The sequence below is a fragment of the Castor canadensis genome, chromosome 11 (genome assembly GCF_047511655.1).
Source record: "Castor canadensis chromosome 11, mCasCan1.hap1v2, whole genome shotgun sequence".
Classification (NCBI taxonomy): domain Eukaryota; kingdom Metazoa; phylum Chordata; class Mammalia; order Rodentia; family Castoridae; genus Castor; species Castor canadensis.
In genome coordinates, this window is record NC_133396.1 from 93,980,782 (window position 1) to 93,999,126 (window position 18,345).

The following is an 18,345-nucleotide window of genomic DNA, read 5'->3' on the forward strand; positions in this document are numbered from 1 at the left end:
GATGTAAAATTGTTTAATAGAAATGTTTATCAAGCCTTTTCCAAGGGCCACACCTAGACCAAACATCTTAGAAATTCATATATTCAGTTATCAGAGTAACCGAGAGAAGTAAGAAGTCTCTTCTTATCTTCTCTTTACAGACAAGGAAACTAAAACTAGATTAAATAACTGACAGTGTTTCCTGGGTAGGAAGTTGGAAAGTAAAAGATTTTGGCCTGGGGATCTGACTTCAAAGCCCATAGCCTTACCCTCACCTTGCCTCCCCTCTTTGGTGCAGTGAGTCAACAGCAGTCATAATCCTAGGATAGTCTTGAGTCCTTAGCTCCTCCACTAACCTCCTTTCTGTCTTTCCCCAGAGGCTGCCAAGAACTCTATTCTTCACGTCAAAGCTGAAGTACATAAGACCTTGGACAGTTATGCAGCCAGCTTGGCCAAAGCCATTGAGGCTGAAGCCAAAATCAACTTATTTGGGGAGGAGGCTTTGCCAGGGGTCTTGTTCACAGCAAGGACTGTCCCGGGGGCTGGTTTTGCAGGCCGCCGAGGCAGCAGAACGCTTGCAAATCAGAGGCTGCCTCTGCAGAGCATTGAAGAAGGGAACATTCTAGCTGCAGAACAGAGATGAGGACCCCAAGGGTGGGTTGGGGGTGGAGCTGGTCTGTGGAGGAATTCCCATTCCCACCTGTACCAGGGCCCTGGAACACATCACTGTGCACAGTGGGCCAAACACGGGGGAGGAAACATCTGGTGTGCAGCAACCAGAAAGACTGTCTCCAGTCTTTGACTTCAGTGACTGTTATGAGACCATATGTGGGCTGTGTTTGAATCCCAGAGATGGAACCAGAAGCATCTAAAGCACACAGAGAATGCAGACAGACATGTGGCTGTGGCTTTTTGGGGGTGGGGCATACAGGAAGACTAGAGACTGTGAACTTGGAAGGAAACCACCACCTTCAAGACCAGCCACACACCATCCTAGAGGTCTCTGGAGGTGAACCCTTTTTTAGTGCACCTCAGAGTGACAGTATGGTACTTCTTAACGCTACAAGATCATCCTGGAGGGTGATGAGGTCCACAGAGAGCACTGCATATAGACTTCCCACTCCTCCCATCCTGCTTATGGTGCCTCCTGCTGTGCCAGTTTGGGGAGGGGGAAGCTCACAAGCCCAGGACAGGGACCACTCACCCATCTCTTTACTGACAGATTCTATGGTATTTCAAAACAAGGGAGAAACCACTATAAAAGACAGAAGGGACAGCTACTAGGTGTTTCATTTCTAGAATTACAAAACAAAAAAATTGGGGGTTAGGACACATCATAGTCTTACTAAGAGGAGCTGTGGTGCAAAGTCCAGGCAAGAAGTGGAAACGCTGCTAGTGGATGGAATCCCTTTACATAGGAAAGCCTCAGTAGATAGATTCTGTGGAGATGTTTGAGTGACCAGTGAAAACAGCTGGCCTCAGTTCCACAGGGGACACTCCCAGAAGCAACAATTTCTGTAACTGCAACCCTGGGGCAGCCGAAAATACAGCACTGACCTGGAGTTAGCAACCTGGGTTGCTAACTAAGCTAAGCATTTGCACATGTCATTGAGGACATTCTGTCATCTCTCTAGGCCATCTGTAAAATGGGGAAGGTGAGTGGGAAGTTGGACTAAATGGTCTCCAAGATCATTTACAACTCTGATCTTCTTTGATGTTTTCTGAATTTTAAATTATGGATAGGAAAAAAAAAGTGGATTCATGGGCCTGCATTTTTATACTTTACAGGGTGTTCTGAATAGGGATGTGATGTACTACCAGCTCACCGGGTGCTTGCTTGTGTCATTTTGAGACTTGGCTTTTAGGAGCACAGTCCTGATCAAATGCCAACAACTGAGACACAAGATGCCTAAGTAGAGGAAGAGGGTGCTGCCTCTGAGACGCAAGTGAAACAGCAGTTGTGGAATTTGTATGGTTAGGCCTCTCTCCTCCCCTGTTGGAGTTGAAGTGTGGGCTTGGATGGCTTCTGTGATTTGGGAAGCCACTGAATCTCTTCCCATGCCGCCCTTCAGCCTGGGTAGTCAAGTAAGCTAATGCAGGATTCTCCCTGCCTTGGTTAGCAGGAGATCAATGCCATGGAGAACTTGCCATGTCTGCTGCTAGGCAGCTATTCCAAAAAGTGGATTATCTTACATTTGTTTTCTCTGGGATCTACCCAACTCCTGGCAAGGCAGCATCTTTTTGCTGTGTGGTCACTAGCATGCAGTTTACAAAAGGCCTTTTATGAGGCTGGGGTCTGCTGTTTTTGTACTGACTGATCTCATAAGCACCTGTTGTATGTCAGTTGCATGCCAGGGACTGGCCAGGGCTCTGGATTGGGAGCAAGAGGTAGAAGAGAACAGGTACACCTGTGGCTTCTGCTGTCACCACTGGGCAACATTTCTAGGTCTGAGGATAGCTTACACTTTCTATGTATTTTCTGTATATATGTTTTTCTAGTACTTGTTCAATTTCTGAAGGGGCCATTATCCCGATTTTTATGCACAGAGGTGGAGCAGGGCAGAAACCTTGACCTCTGGGATGGGTCATTGGTTAGGTATTTTTGAGTGCAGTAAATTGGCTTGGGACCCAAACATTGGAGAATGCTCCCCTGACTGCACTAGGTGGGGCTGTGTGGGAAAGGATCCTATGACCCCTAATTCCCACTGGCCAACCCCAGATTAGCTGAGATATAATAGCATTTAATGTAAACTAACCTAGAAATGCCACATTTCACTACTTCCTTTTTCTTACTGAGGTACATTCATCTACCACATGCTGCAGGTCCACTGTGTGCAAACCCCAACCAAGGCTCTAGGGGCATTAACACTGAAGTGTTTTCACTCTTAATTTAGGGAGAGATACTGGGAGATACTGATGCTAATACAGAGCAAAGTCAGGCAGTGATTTTAAAAAATAACTGTGGCTCCAGTGGGAGGTGAGAATTTCCAATTAAGGGATTAGAGGTAGTCCATGAAGCAGATGACAGTTTGTGCTGAGTCTTGGAGGATGTTTTGGTAGTTAGAACCATATTTTACATATTCAGGGATTCAAATTTGCCCAGTTGAGCTAGAGAGAGTGAAATGGTTGTGGGGGAAGAAGGGAAAGGGACTCCCACATATTCTGAAGTTCCTGAGAGGCCTCTTTGAGGATATCTGCCTTTCTTGCAGAAGCTTAGCACCCCCAACTAAACCCAGGCTGGTTAGCTGAAGACTGCTGTGCAGTGGGAGGCCTGAGGCCTTCCTAAAGGGACTCATGGACAGTGGCCACTCATTTGCTTAAATACCTCAGTCCTGTATCTTCTGGTTTTCTTAGGACCGCTTTTAGGTCTGTGCCCATCTCTGCCTCTTTGACCAAGATTTCTCCCTGACTCGGTCCATTTGCTATGCTCCGATACCAGCTGTAGGGGATGTTGTGATCCAAGGCATTGGGTCCCCGGCTACAGCGCATATAGGTCAGCAACTGTCCTTTTCCCTGGCCAGGCAGCAAGACTGGAGCTCAGCATTTTAGACACTAGGTGGCAGCAGCATGGCTGTGAAGAGCAAAGGATCAACTTGTAGGTTTGTTATTGGCTGGCTGCTGGCAAAGCTCTGGCTCTGAACTCCAACATGACTGCAATCCTTGGGCTTTGGCAGGTGTGACTCATCCAGCTAGCCTGTTTACACGTGTAACCCCCCCCCACCCCCAAATCTGGTTTCAAAGATTTGCCTGTACTTAGGTGCCCCTGAAGGTTTAAGGAGTGTTAAGACTATGGCCAGCTGGTGCTAATGTTCTTTGATTCTCATTTGCACAGCTGCTGTGTAGTCTTTCTTGAAAGAATTAAGCAACCAGTGAGATTAGTATTTATAATAGGCCAAGGTAGTTTGGGTCAGGGTAAGATACAATGAGAGATCATGTTAGTCTGTTTGGATGTAACTGTGAATATTTTTCAAACTGACAAGGTGCCCCTGAGATAAATGACTGCAAATTAGAGACAGGTCTCTGGATGGACATGATACACTCATATAAAAAGTGTTTAGCCCTGAACCCTGTCTTTTGTCTGGAAGGAATAGTGAGGGTGATGTGGCTATATAAGAGAAGGCAAACAAGCATGTGCCTGACCTGATATGTGAGAGTCTATTATGAGCCAGGCACTGCTTAGGTACTTCCAGATGCTCTCTCTCACCTCCCTGCAGTGCAGAGGGGAGGCAGTGTGTATGGTTGTAAGAGTTCAGATTCCATGCAGCAGCTTATTAGCTGGGTGTTCTTAGGCAAGTTACTCAGGATTTCTACAACTCAGTTTCCTCATCTGTAAAATGAAGTTTGGTAACCTATTTCTAGGTGAGGACACAGGATTCAGGGAAGCTCCCTCACAGGGCAATTGTATAGATTATAGGAAGCACTTGCAAGCATCCAGTACAGTACCTGTGGCATAGGTAGAGCTGAGCCAGTACTTTTTCTTAGTGTAACTGTAAGGTGGCTGAATCATTTCGGTTTTAAAGAGACCTCTATGACTCTTGCTAAGTTATCCTCAATTAGAAATGTTGAGGGTTGTTGCCATGGGAATTATTTACTGTGCAACTCAAAAAGACTTCTGGGAAACAGGATGTAGGGAGGAAGGCAAAGCAGTGGGGAGGAGGGAGGAAAGGCTGAGTAGCATTTGGAGCAAAAGAGGTGTGCAGGAGTACAAAATGAGCTTGTCTATTAAGAATGTCTTTCCTCTAAGCTAATGGCCAGTTTCCACAAAGATGAACTATTTTTACACTGCCCTGAATAGCTATAAGCATTAAGTATGGAGTCCCAAATTACAACATAAATTCAATCTTTTTTTTTTTTTTCCTTTCCATTACTGGGGTTTGAACTCAGGGCCTTGCACTTGCAAAGCAAGCCCTCTGCCACTTGAGCCTCTTCTCCAGCCAAATTCAGCCTTGACTTTCCTTTAACCCATACTCTCAGAGAAGTGCCTTTAGATGCTGAGGACAGCTCTGTCCAGCAATGACAGTAACTGGTGGTGGCTCTTGGCTCACAGAATCTTTAGATTTCCAAGCCTCTGAGGGAGGAGAGGCAGGGTAGGGACTGATAGCTACACTTCTACCTGCAGTGTATGCAGAACCCCAGAGGAAGCCTGTGAAAGAGTGGGGGAAGTCAGTCTTCATCTGACACACGTGGCTATAACCAGCCATAAATGAATAAAAGGGGCAGACAAGTACTGTCTTGTAGATAAGGAAAAGGAGACACAGAGAATCCAAGGAAGACCAAGTAGAACTGTCAAAGGTTGCAAAGTGAGTTAAGCTAGAGTCAGGCTTCAGGTCTTCATCATGGAACAGTGAGAAGGAAGAAGCTGCTTTGTAGAGAAAGGATGAGGAACTGGTAAAAGTCTTTGTTATCAGGACAGTTGGGCTTTAATTAGATAGGTAAAACTAAAATCAACCAAGGAACTAGGCCTGAAAAAAGCAAAGGCTCAACAAAAGTGATGGGAAAGAATTCAAAGCACAAACAGGAATCCATACAATTTTGATCGGTGTTATATTTAGAACATAATACACACAGCTGTGTTAATTTTCTCAGAAAGCATGTTCCTGAGCAGTGGCTTGGGAATTAGTAGCCACTTCTGTTTTGATACCGCCATTTTGAAATGCCACAAATCACAGCAAGTCAGCCCTCCCAGAAGAAAAGACAGTCCCCAGGGAATCACAAGGCCTTGGCAGACAAGACTGCACTGAGTGTGGCAGAAAGCCTGTGTGCCTGAAAACAGGTCTGCAAATCAGTGATGTGGACACACTTAGGGGACAGTCCTGTGCTGTGTTGATAATGGACACCTAGATTCAGAAGTGGGTAAAATAAACTTCAAAAAAAGAAAAACCCAAGCTAATCCTGAAATATATTTAACTTAAAAAGTTTTTGAATGATGTTTTTTGGAGGTAAGAAAAATGTTTAGTATTATTATAAATCAGTATTTATAAATAAGTAAAAGTATTTAGAATGGTTTTGTTTACCTGATTAAATGTTTTGGTATGTGTACGGCTTTGGAATTGTGAATTTGCACTTGTGGCCTGTGGACATTTCTGGGTACCTCTCCCTTTCTCCCATTTTCAGCAGCCATATTCCTAGCTCCAGTTTCTCCATGGGCAAAAAAAGAGGAATAAGCTAAGAGCCAATTATTGTAGAATTGGAGGGTGGTGTCCATATTAAAAGTACTTGGGTATATCTGTCAATGCATTTTTCAAAAATTCTCCCAAGGCAATTAAATTCATGGAGTACTGTTAAATGACTGTTTCTCACCCTACCTATGAAACATTCTAAACCCAAAGTTTTAAAAGGAGGTTTAGTGAACATAGTGCTTTATCATCTATCAACCAGACAAAATATATATTCTCCATCCCATAATCAGAGTCAAAGAGGATAAGTGGCAGACTACAGTGATGAGATATAACCAACTTAGGGAACAAAACCCATCACCTTTACCTGACTCCCTCACCTGCAACCACTGAAGTCACCTTCTTTTTTCTGAGTAGGTAAGTGAGCCATAGGTTCCAGTTGCCCTTCTGGGATCCTCCTTCTATGTATACTGAATGTTGGAAGTAGGCAGGACTTGTTAATTATACCTCTGAAAAACATTCTCTTTGCTGCCTTCCTACTTGGGCTGCCCTACTACTTGTCTGAGTAAAATACATCAAAGTTGTCTACAGAATTGCTATGAGTAGGTGACCTAACTCCTTAGACAAACTGCAAATTTTTAGAGCAGTTTTAGGTTCACAGGAAAAATGAGAATATAGAGTTCCCATATCTGCTGTCCTCCAGTATAAGTCCCCCCCACCAAAATTCTGCCATTTTGATTTTCTTCTATTGCTTTTCCTGCCAGATATTCCTTGGTCTGAGTCCTTCAGTAGCCTCTGTCCTCTCAGTTTTTTAACACCCCTCTATAGCATTTTCATGTTACTGCTTTATTACAGTGGAAAACATCATGTGTGTGCTGTAGTCCTGACACAGCCATTAACACAGGGTGGGGACAGATATTACCCCTACTTTAGAGAGGAGGAAACAGAAACCCAGAGGAATCAGATGGCCTGAGCAGGGCATATCAGTAACTGAGAACCAGAAACTAAGTCCTTTGCATTTTACAGAAGTCAGACATTTATCCTGTTGGCCTGAAGCTCTGATTCCTTCACCCCTTTGGCCATTTTCCAATATGGGTATGAATGTGCTTTTGTCCAGGGTAAGGTAAGAGCAAGATGTCTGAAGTCCAGTTGAACTTAAAAATCCAACTGAAGAGTCACTTTCCTCTGTGCACAAAGGTAACCTGTCTTCTGTCAGCAGCAGCAGGTTTCCCTGTGCTCGCAGACATCTTAGGGGGGAGATCATCCCTGTTCTCCTTACAGAGGAGACACTCTACTTACCCCTAAAACTGTTCATGACCCAGCTTGCGACAGGTTATGTCTTCTTCTTAGTCTTATCTTCTCTAGCATATTTAAATTTCTGAAAATAACATATAAGCTACCTGCTAACTGAACCAAAAGGGATATATTATTTTCAACAAAAGGAGCAGCTATTATTAATACACTAAAAGCATCAAAAGAGAGGGGCCCGTGCTTGAGATGACTTATGGCACACCAGACTAACAGATTTGCATTGGCACTGGCCTCTTAGCTGGCATGTAGCCACTGATGGTTTGATATCCACCTTCAGAATGTGGTCAAGAGCTAGAGCTCAAAGCTGGTGCTGAGGGAGGTACTTAGGGATCTACAGCTCTGCCCTCAACAACATTTTCTTTCCTGTGTCAGTCTTGTAATTTTGGCAGCACTGGATGGCTATGTCAAGATGAGTTCAATATTCAGTCCATGTGTGTAGTTCAGTTTCTTCTCCAGCTGTTGGATGGCATGGTGAAGAGGGTTATAGTGAAGATAGTTACTAGCTGGACTATATAGGTCACAGAGTGCGTTCAGTTGCTGCCCTTTACAAGAGATAGTTGCTAAGAGCTCACTGAGTGAAAAATTAAAGGCATCTCTCTCTTGTGGTTTTTTTTTGGTGGTACTTGAGTTTGAACTCAGGGCCTCACACTTTCTAGGCAGGTGCTTTACCACTGAGCCATTCTGCCAGGCTGAGGCATCTCCCTCTTAAAAGGGAGAATCAATACACCATCCCATCAGTAATAGCAAATGCCGAGAAAGAGAGAAAGAGAGAGAGAGAGAGAGAGAGAGAGAGAGATTGATTGTTTCAAAATAGTTCTTTTGGATACACCACTCTGCCATACTTTATTTTTTGCCTCCAAGGTATCAGGAAAGGTGAAGATAAAGTACTTGGAAAGAGAAGTGAAAAAAGATCTTCCATATGATTCTATCACCTAGAAGTCAAAATGGAAAAAATCACTAAATCTAGTAAACAACAGAGAGAGTCCTCTTTTATTAGAGGAAAGACTGGAAAATGTGGGCCAAAGTAGTAAGGCATTTAATAAGAAATCAAATTTAGGGATGCCTTAAAACAACCAATTTCTTTAATTAGAAAGTGACAAACATGCAAATGGCAAGTGTAGAAATTTATTTGAATGAACATTTTCACTATAATGAAAATTACTTTTCAACATTGATCCAAGCTCCCACATCTGAAGGTTAGGGAAAATATTGCACTTTGCATTTTCTAGCACTCTTCATACACGGCAAAAAGTTTTAAAAACATTTTGCTAGTTTTGTTTTACACACTCTCTCAAATTCATGCATACACTCATTCCAAACCAATGTTAGGTTATCCCCCACAAAAGGGAAAAACTTAAAAAAAAAAAAAAAAACCCCCACAGCCTTAAAACTGCACTAAAGTTCTGTAAAGAAAAAAAATATAATAAATGTCTTATACAAATTTCAGGACATCTAAGTGCTTGCCAAAAAGTTGATTATTCTTCATCCTCATTTTCATTCTCCTGACCAGAGCCTTCTGATCTGTCACCCTCCAACCGGTCTAGAAAACACAGATATAAGAATCATAAAAAGAAATACATTTATTATTACAATTGTAAATAATTGTCAATACTTTTATTTAAAACCAATAAAATGTACAGAATTCAAAATATAAATAAGTTTTAAGTTTTAAAATGTTTCTAAAGATAAATTTAAAAAGAGTAAAGACATAGCACCATTGGCTTTGCATATGCATTTAATTCTAAAACACAAAAACAACTCTAAAGATCAAGATCTTCAGATTCTCCTGCAGTGCTTTTCAAACAGTGTTCCTTGGAAGCTAAATTTTAAGGAGGTTATCAGGTAGGTGCTAGCAAGGGGTGAAGAAGAAAAGCAGACCTTATTCTAGAGGACTGTGTAATTCTGTTTGCAGAAAGACTTCTTAAAATTAAATATCTACTATTTTCCAGGCATTGTGCTAACAACTGAGACTATAATGGTGACAAAAATAAATACACAGCATTTATCAAGTCAATACATGTGATTATAAACTATGGTGAGTGAGTGCAGCATGTTCTCTCAAGTTTGTGTCATTTTTTATACCTGCTATTCTATTCCTTTGCTAGGAATACTTTTGGCCCAATTCTTTAGCAATAAAGGTTCTGCCTGGTATAACTGTTATCCTCTTTTTCAAACACCCAGTCTGCAGAGATATGAAGTCCTTCCTCCACATTCAAGAATGTCTTTTCTGAGCCTTGTAATAATGATCCCAGTTGCGATAATAGTTATTTGTCTTCTTGCATACCAGACTGAGGTCTGAGATGCTGAGAATTATTTCTTTTTATCTTTACATCCTCATGGCCTCATACAGAATGTTTGATGGTGTGTTTTTTGTTTTGTTTTATTTGTGTTGTTTTGGCTTCTGTGGTGCTGGGTATTGAACCCGAGGCCTCATGCAGGCTAGGCAAGTGCTCTACCACTGAGCTCCACCTCAATCCCTGAATGAAAGTTTATAAAGTAGATGGATATATTTTTATGAAGATAAGCTGTATCACTTTATGGTATAGGAAGGCAACCGAATAAAATCACTACTGAAATCTAGGACATATGCCATAGAAACATTTCCCCAAGGTAACGTGGAAAATATTAAGGTCGGGCACAGAGAAACAATTCCGTTCCACTATTCACAGCAAGAGAAAACCTAACCTTAGATTTTCTTTATTTTCTACAGAGGCTTATAACATTCTTACTGAATCCCAAGTCAACAGCCCCAAAGGCAGTATACAGAAGGGACTATATGTTTAATTATCCAAGCTAATTAAATGTCTTCTATGTAAACTACATTCTGATGTCAAAAAATGAGATAATGTATATGTGTTAATTTATAACTAATTCTACAAATTTCAGCTATTATTATATAAGCACTCAATACATATTTGTAGAGTAAATGAACAAAGTAAGATTTGAACAGACTTCATAGATCATTAAGGAATCTAACCCCAAGAGAAGAATTTCTGACCAATAAAATGTTTACCTAAGAGATATCAGCATAAAAAAAGGATTACTTTTTGGGGGGGAGACAGTTATTGGAGATTGAGCCCAGGGCCTTGCACATGCTAGGTAAGCACTCTACCACTGAGCTACAACTAGCATGTGAGACTATACTGTTTTTACTGTGTGATACAGTTTCATGAAAGAACAAAGCATTAAGTTGCTGAACAGTAAGTACATATCATGAATAGGAACTCTGGATATGATGAACTATTTTCAAGAAACCTGTCATGTTAGTGTAGCATGAACAAACAGTATCAGTCTGTTTCAGTCTGTGAACTTCTTAATCAAAGTCCTTTTGGTTGTTATGCTGTAAATGAAGATGGGGAAATAGAAATAAAGAAGCATGAAAATATTTAAGTCAAGGAATTTGCAGTAAAGCTTAGAATTCTGTAGTCCAAAGCACACTCCAAGGGGACAAGTGAGAGCCCACAGTCTTTCTCAACAGGTTGCAGAATAACTGACAGTGGCTTCTGGAACAAGGAGAGCAGAGTATTCATTCTCCCCTCAAATTCAACTCCTGGAGTTGAGTCATCTCAGAATGCATACTCAATTTCTAAGAATAAGTGAAATCTTCTAGTCACAAAGTACTACTAAAGTAGTAAAAATGCAAAACAGTGAAGACTTTTAATCTTTACTTGGCAATGATAGATGAAAGAGGCCTGAAATACACTGTGTTCTTTTAAGTGAAATAAGAATTACTTTTTTTATCTACTGCTTTCAAAAACAGGCAATGCCAAATTGATTTTGTAAATAAGGTTGGCATTTGTGGAAAGGTTCCTTATTCTCTTGGGAGTTTTTCTTCAGGAAATTATTTTTGGCTACGAAGACATGGTATAAAGAGATATTAAGTTTGCTGGGGAGGGAGTTACAGAAAAAAAATTCCCAAAGGAAACCTGTGTTCCATAAAAATAGTATGTTTTTATTTTTCCATGTTGGCCATTGTAAAGAATTTATTTACTTTCTTGAGAAAAACAAATATAAAACATCATTAACCAAACATCTAATACTAGAAGTTCATTTATTTACTCATTTATTCAACAAACATTCACTGAACAACTACAATATGCAGGCACTGTTCTAGGAGCTAAAGATCCAGCTGCAAGTAAGACAAATGAGGCCCCTGCATTGGGAATGTAGCTCAGTATGTGTGAGGTTCTAAATTAAATCCCTAGCACTATGAAACAAAACAACAAAAACTAGGTCTCTGCTTTTCATAAGCTTAAATTCTAGAAGAAAAACAAGTAAGAAAACAAATTTATTTTTCTCCTTTAATCTGTAATACATCAACAAATAAAGAAATGGAAAAGTTAGAGTGGTAAGTACTTGAGGAAAATAAAGCAATGAACAGAGTGAATAGTAAGAGGGAAGATTAAGAGAAGGCACAGAAAACAACTCTAGACTTGGTGACCTAAGGAGATGGGTAACATTTCTTTTGGTACCTCAGTTGTATGTAAGTTCTGGGGGCAAAGTCTTTCAGGCAGAGGCAATAGAAAGTGCAAAAGTCCTAAGTGTGCCAATAAGCTTAAATGAGGAAAAAACAGAAAGGATATATGTAAACAGTGGAAATTAGAGGCTGGTAGGGTTTAGGTCACTTAGAGACCATAGTAAAATCTAGGGTTTATTTTAAGAGCAATTAGAAGCCCATGAGAATTTTAAAAAGGGGTGATACAGTTTACATTTTTTAAAAGGGTCACCTACACCTGTTTTTGCAAGCAAAAAGTTTTATCAGAACCACATCTATTTATAACCATACTATCTATGGCAGCTTTTGCATTAGAATGGCAGAATTGAGTTAAGTTACTTATTATCTGGCTTTTTAAAGAAAAAGTCTGTTGACTCCTCTAGCTGCCGCGCAAAAATCAGACTGTATGAGAGGAACAGTAGAAACAGTCAAATCAAAATGTGCTTGAAGTATAATGTATACACTGGATTTTGAAGACTTCGTATGAAAAAATAAATTATTAAATGATTATACGTTGAAATAATTTTTTAAATATTGAGTTAAAATATATTAAAATTAATTTTACCTAATAAAAGAAATAAAGAGATTAAGGGTAGATGAACATTAGGTATATTCTGGAGGAAAGTTATCTTCATTTACTAATGGAGTGAACGTGTGTGCCCAACTTGCTAACTGAATGTGAGCTCAGCTTGATGACAGGTTCTGAAAACCAATCACAGAAAACTATGGGTAGCTAGATCTCCAAGTGATAAGTCCATAAGTATGAAGGGAGGAATGTCAAGAGATAATGCAGAATTTTCTAAGATATGTTAACATGTATGAACTCTATCTTAAGAATATGAAGAGGCCCAGAAGAATTTTAAGTGGGGGAGGAACTTGTTCAGATTCTAAGATACTCTTAAGAGTCTAAAATGGTCCATATACACCATTATCATCTTTCCAAAGCTTCTAGGGATGTCAGACAGCCTGTAGAGCTCAAGAAGCGGCCTGTACTAGAAGTGTTCAGTGCATTACTAATGACAATAATTTTGGTTGCTTTTGTGTGTGTGTGTGTGCAATACTGGGGATTGAACCCAGGGCTCTTTTGCATGCTAGGCAAGCACTCCACCACTGAACCAACATCTCCAGCCCTAATTTTGGTTGCTTAAAAATAAAATACAGAGGATGAAACACTATTCAGATAAGATGAATCGAAATCTTTTTTTTTCCCTTTGGTGGGAGTGGAGTTTGAACTCAGGGTTTCAGGTTTGAAAAGCAGATGCTCTACCGATTGAGCCTTACCTCTACTCCATTTTGCTCTGGTTATTTTGGAAATGGGGTCTCTTGAACTATTTGCCTAGGCTGGCCTCGAGCCGCAATACTCCTGATATCAGTCTCAAGTAGTTAGGATGAAAGGTGTAGGCTACCAGAGCCCAGCTATGAATCAGAAACTTAAGGAGACAGGTATCTGTAATTTTCAAAAGCCTAAGAGGTGATTTGAAGAGGACCCTTCAATAAAAATCACAGCTCTACTAGGAAGGAACCATCTCATACTTACTCCTTGGATGTCCCAAGAAGCCTTCTAGAGTGATAGATGGGCTGAGGTATCTTGTGACTAAAACGTGCTTATTTGGCCCAAGCCTATTCCTAATATACATACATTATTATACTTGGGAAGGCAAGGACAGAAAAAGAGTAGTTGACTAATTGACTCATAAAATAACTACATATCTTAAGGATAAAAGCAGCAATATAAACTCGAGTATCTTATTCTATCTAGTAGTTTGTGTAAGAGAAGCAAGAAGATGAGCTGATTAGACCAACTTAAAATTCTCTATTTTTGTTTACTAGCAAAAAAAGAAATGGAAGAAAGGGAATATTTTATATTATAAAACACCTTATCTAACCTAAATTCAAAGAGACTGGCAATAGCTATTAGCTAACAATCCACTGACACACTGGTATCTGTTTAACATATATTCCTGAACAACTATAAAGAGAATTCGTTTTCTGTATTTATTGTATAAATAATACAACTTAAGGCTTATGGTATGGTCCTGTACTCTGAGAGAAAAGAGTAGTAGGTAAGTGTTTTCACATGATTCCGTCTTTTCATTTTAACCTTTTTTTAAAATAAATTTAGCTTACAAGGAAAATAAGTCAACGTGCTAAGGTCAAATGTTCACAGAAATCCTAGTGCAGAAGTTAAATTACTTTCATTTTGTAGTATTAAGGAAATTATATAAAAATCCCTTTAAAGTGGATCTGAAATAATGTTTTCAGATACAAATGATTTTAGTGGTACACTCAAAGTTTTTACCAGCTCGGATATGATTCAATGATGCCAGCATCCTCAACATGAAAGAAGCTGGAACTGTAATGGTGTTTCTAGTCTCCTCCAGCATAAGTTCATTTCGAGTTATAACCTATAGGCAAGTTAAAACAACCATGTCAAAGACAGAGTAATAATATCCTTTCCTTGAAGATTAAGAAAATAGTAAAAAAACTTAGGTCTTATTGTGCCAAATGATTACTTCAACTTGCACTTAAAAGAAGATCAGAGTATCACTACTCTTTCAACTTGCAGAAAGACAAAGTTCAAACATTGAGACTAGTTAAAATGTTCAAGAATTCCATTTAGCTTTTACTTGTAATAGCATTTCCCAGACCAGTGTACTCAGTGTTGGCTTTTTATTTTCCTCTATAGCAAAAGTGATATAATACTGTTAAATTAACTATTATTACTACTATTACTATAAATAGTGTTCATTTATTATCCCTGAGTCATTTGGATCCCTTGAAAAATGTTACTAGGAGGCAAAATAATGCTTATTCATTCATTCATTCATTCATTTATTTATTTATTTTGTAGTACTGGGCATTAGAGGCAAAGAAATCTTGAAAAATAAACTTTTGGGCAAGATCTGACTATGAGTTGAGTCCTAAGTACTAAGAATAGTACTAATTGTATGTTCATGAACACCTAGGGATCTAATGTGTAATCACGAGCAAAGGAAAAAAGATTCATTAAAGCACGTGGCAGCCGGGTGCTGGTGGCTCATGCCTGTAATCCTAGCTACTCAGGAGGCAGAGATCAGGAGGACTGTGGTTCAAAGCCAGCCCGGGCAAATAGTTCCATGAGACCGTACCTTTCACAAAAAAGGGTTGGTAGAGTGGCTCAAGGTGTAGACCCTGAGTTCAAGCTCTGGTACTGCAAAAAAAAAAGCACATGACAAAGGAAAAAAAGGAAGAAAGAAAGAAGCAGTGAGGGGTGGTTTACACCTGTAAACCTACTTACTTGGGAAGGGGACATCAGGAGAACTGCAGTTGGGGACTATCCTAGGAAAGAAGACCCTATCTCAATCAAAAAAAAGAAGCTAGGCACGGTGGTGCACGCATATCACCCAGTTACTCAGAAGGTGTAAATAGGAGGATTAAGGTCTAGGCAGGCCTGGGCATAAACAGCGAGACCCTTTATAAAAAAATACCTAAAAAAAGCAAAAAGGGCTGGAGGCATGGCTCAAGTGATAGATGCTACCTCTTCTAACTCCAGTACTACCCCCCCAAACAAAAGGGAGAGTATGAGAGGAAGAGAAAGATGCTAATCTGATCTATAGTTCCTCAATAATGTAACAGTTCCCAATTCATTAGGGTATTCCTCCTGGCCCTTTACAATCTTGTCCCACCTATCTTCTTAGTGTGGTTAGCTTCTTTTGTACATGTACTTTAAGGTTACAGGCACAATGAATGTTCATTTACCCTCTAATAACTCAGTACATGCTGACTCTTCTGTTTCAAAAGCTCCTTTGCTCTTTGTCTGCCTGGTGAACTATTAGTTCTCAAACAAACTTCAGTACAATTCTCATTTCCTCTGAGAAAACTTCTCTACCAATCTACCCCATTTAGTCCTTTATACAAGCTTCCAAAATATGCATGATCTAACTGACTTAACACTAACCTCCCTATTTTCCAGTTGTTTGTTTATATGTCTTTCCCACTAGAATATAAGTTCTAAGGCATTATCTTTTTAAACCTACTGTTTGATAAACATCAAGTGTTTTATAAATCTCTATTAAATGAGTAAAAGTATATGTGGGAATTGTGCTGTGAAATGTTAACCTCTGTGTAGAGTAGTATTTTCCAATTTACATTTTTAACAACAGACCCTCATTTTCACAAAAAATCTTGTATGGAAACCCACAAATAAAAGCCCTGGTTGAAGTTAGGGAGGAAATGTCTCCAGAGATCAGTTTTCCTATCTATCACACACCTTTTTTCTTCCAATTTCGTAAGAAACCTAGAGTTTCACAGAACTCAGCTTGAAAAATTCTGTTTTAACAAGAAGCTAAGGAAATCTTAAAATATGTTAATAAAGGAAAATATTTTCTAATCATTTGTCCTATTACCTACCTACTGATTTTAGAGGAGAAAGTCCCATTTCCTTTCTAAGAAAAATTCTAATAGAAAAATGGCTATGATTATGGAGGAAAATAGTAAAACTATTTTCTTTTCTCGTTTTTTTTAGTCAGGGTCTCGCTACATTGCCCAGTCTGTCCTCGAACTTAGAATCCTCCTGCTCAGCCCCTAGAGTGATTACAGGCATGTACAACCACACACAGCTAGAACTATCTTTTTAAAAGGACAGGACTTTTCAATGTTTTTTTTTTTATTATAATAAGCACAATAGTCACTTCCCTAAACTACAACACACCTAATGTTACTACTAACAATTTGTTATAATTAGCAAGATACTATTTTGACTCTTTTTTCTTTTGGCAGTACTGGGAGTTGACACGAGTTATGCTGGCACCCCCTGTTTTGACTTATCTCTCTAGGACTGTAGGTATGATTTTCTCTTGATTTTTCTTCTCTAAAGATTTGACCTCTTTAACTGCCATTAACTTGTTTTATGTTAACAACTAATAATAACCTACTTTTTCTTAGGACAGCATTTTTGGAACAAATTAAAATGTGATCTATAATAAGTGTAGTTAAAAATCTTACTTCATCAGCAAGTTTTCGGTTAAAAATCCTTGATTCTTCTAGTGGTGACCAGATCTTTATGTCATAATCTATGCCAGATGAGGCTAGAACTAGAAATAAAATTTATATCTTAAAATAAGGTTTAGAAACATGCCATTAATTCAAGATATGTACATATTAAGCATATGCATATACAGACAGCAAAATTCAGCTTGAATAGCAATTGTACTTATGTTTAACTGTTAATATTATTTTAACATTTCCTAAAAGTAACCCCAGAACACTTTCAGACCACCTTAAAGTCACTCAGATTTCTGTCTTATTCATTGTTCTCTTATGAGATACACTGAAATTTCAAAAAGAAGGCTAGAGCAAGCCAATGTTCTTCTGTTCCAGTGAGTTTGAGTAAGTCTTCAGACTTGTGAGGATTTGAAAGGCATGGAGGTTTACTTTTGGTAAGTGATACCGAAGTTCAGACCTGCCAGATCTCTTCTAGCTGATAAAACTTAGAAGAAAGATTAGAAGAATAGACCCTTTAGCCTATTTCCTTAGACTTTCTGCCAAAGACAGATGATTTTTTAAACCCAAGTAGAGCTATAATTGCCTCTAGCAGTGCTTAGCAGGATAATTCAGATTATTCTTAAATATAACAACTAGAAAAAATACAGCTGACTCATACAACAGTCTCTAGCCCTGTCCTATAAAAGATCATCTTACTTGGGTCAAATGGATGCGGCTGCAGGCAGTTCACCACGTGATTGTCAGCTTCCAAAAGCATCAAATGCTCAGCAGTATGCCGATCCCAGATGAAAATATGGCCACAGTCAGAACCACTCATCACAAAGTTAGCACCCCAGAAATTGGCTTCTTTTATCTAAAGGTTTTTAAACAGTATAAGAACATTCAAGTCAAATTTACTAGAATAAAGATTGTTAAAAAATAAATTGACTTAGAACATAAAAAAATTAAAAACTGAAGAAAGTCTTTCTCTTCTAAATCTTAATATTACGACAGAGATTCATCAGCAAGGATAATATGGCAGTAACAGGTGAAAAGTCCCTTTGCTTTGTTCAATGCTATAGATTTTTAGTGCCTGAAATAGTACTTGGCATACAGTAGCACTTAATTAACAAATGCTAAAGGAATGAATCAGATTTCTGGGCATGGACAACAGAAAACAATTTCTATACATTTTTTGAAGGCTCCAAAAATTATCTCTTCCCCCCTGTCTTTTTTTTTTTTTTTTGGTCATGCTGGGGTTTGAACTCAGGGCTTCATGCTTGCCAGGCAGGTGTTCTATCACTTGAGCCACTCCACCAGTCCTCCCATTTTAGTTTTAAAAGATAATAAAACAATTCAAGAAAAAAAAAGTTATTATCTTTTGTACTTTGCCCCCAAACCAATAAGTATCAGTTTCTTTTCATTAGCTATTAGAAACTCATATAAGTGAGAAGGAAAGAAAGAAACACTTAATGTAACTAT

At 39.1% G+C, this 18,345-nt stretch overlaps 2 protein-coding genes across 24 annotated transcripts in view; one reads left to right on the top strand and one right to left on the bottom strand.

Moving 5' to 3' along the window:
• Gpr161 (G protein-coupled receptor 161) overlaps positions 1-18,345 on the top strand; it is a 116,883-nt gene that overhangs the window by 44,653 nt on the left and 53,885 nt on the right. For 8 of the 9 annotated variants that reach the window (XM_074047564.1, XM_074047559.1, XM_074047565.1 and 5 more), the window contains one exon: positions 357-8,852. In XM_074047564.1, coding sequence (XP_073903665.1) covers positions 357-622 — 266 coding nt within the window. In that variant the 3' untranslated portion in view covers positions 623-8,852. Of the gene's footprint in view, positions 1-356; positions 8,853-16,659; positions 16,724-18,345 lie in introns of those variants that run through there. The other variant, XM_074047566.1, reaches the window with a different exon arrangement.
• The window catches only part of Dcaf6 (DDB1 and CUL4 associated factor 6), a 133,622-nt gene continuing 123,788 nt past the window's right edge, over positions 8,512-18,345 (bottom strand). For 14 of the 15 annotated variants that reach the window (XM_074047552.1, XM_074047549.1, XM_074047553.1 and 11 more), the window contains 4 exons: positions 17,581-17,737; positions 16,885-16,973; positions 14,201-14,306; positions 8,512-8,946 (listed from right to left, as the gene is read on the bottom strand). In XM_074047552.1, the coding sequence (XP_073903653.1) occupies positions 8,882-8,946; positions 14,201-14,306; positions 16,885-16,973; positions 17,581-17,737 (417 nt within the window). In that variant the 3' untranslated portion in view covers positions 8,512-8,881. The remainder of the gene's footprint in view (positions 8,947-14,200; positions 14,307-16,884; positions 16,974-17,580; positions 17,738-18,345) is intronic. The other variant, XM_074047551.1, reaches the window with a different exon arrangement.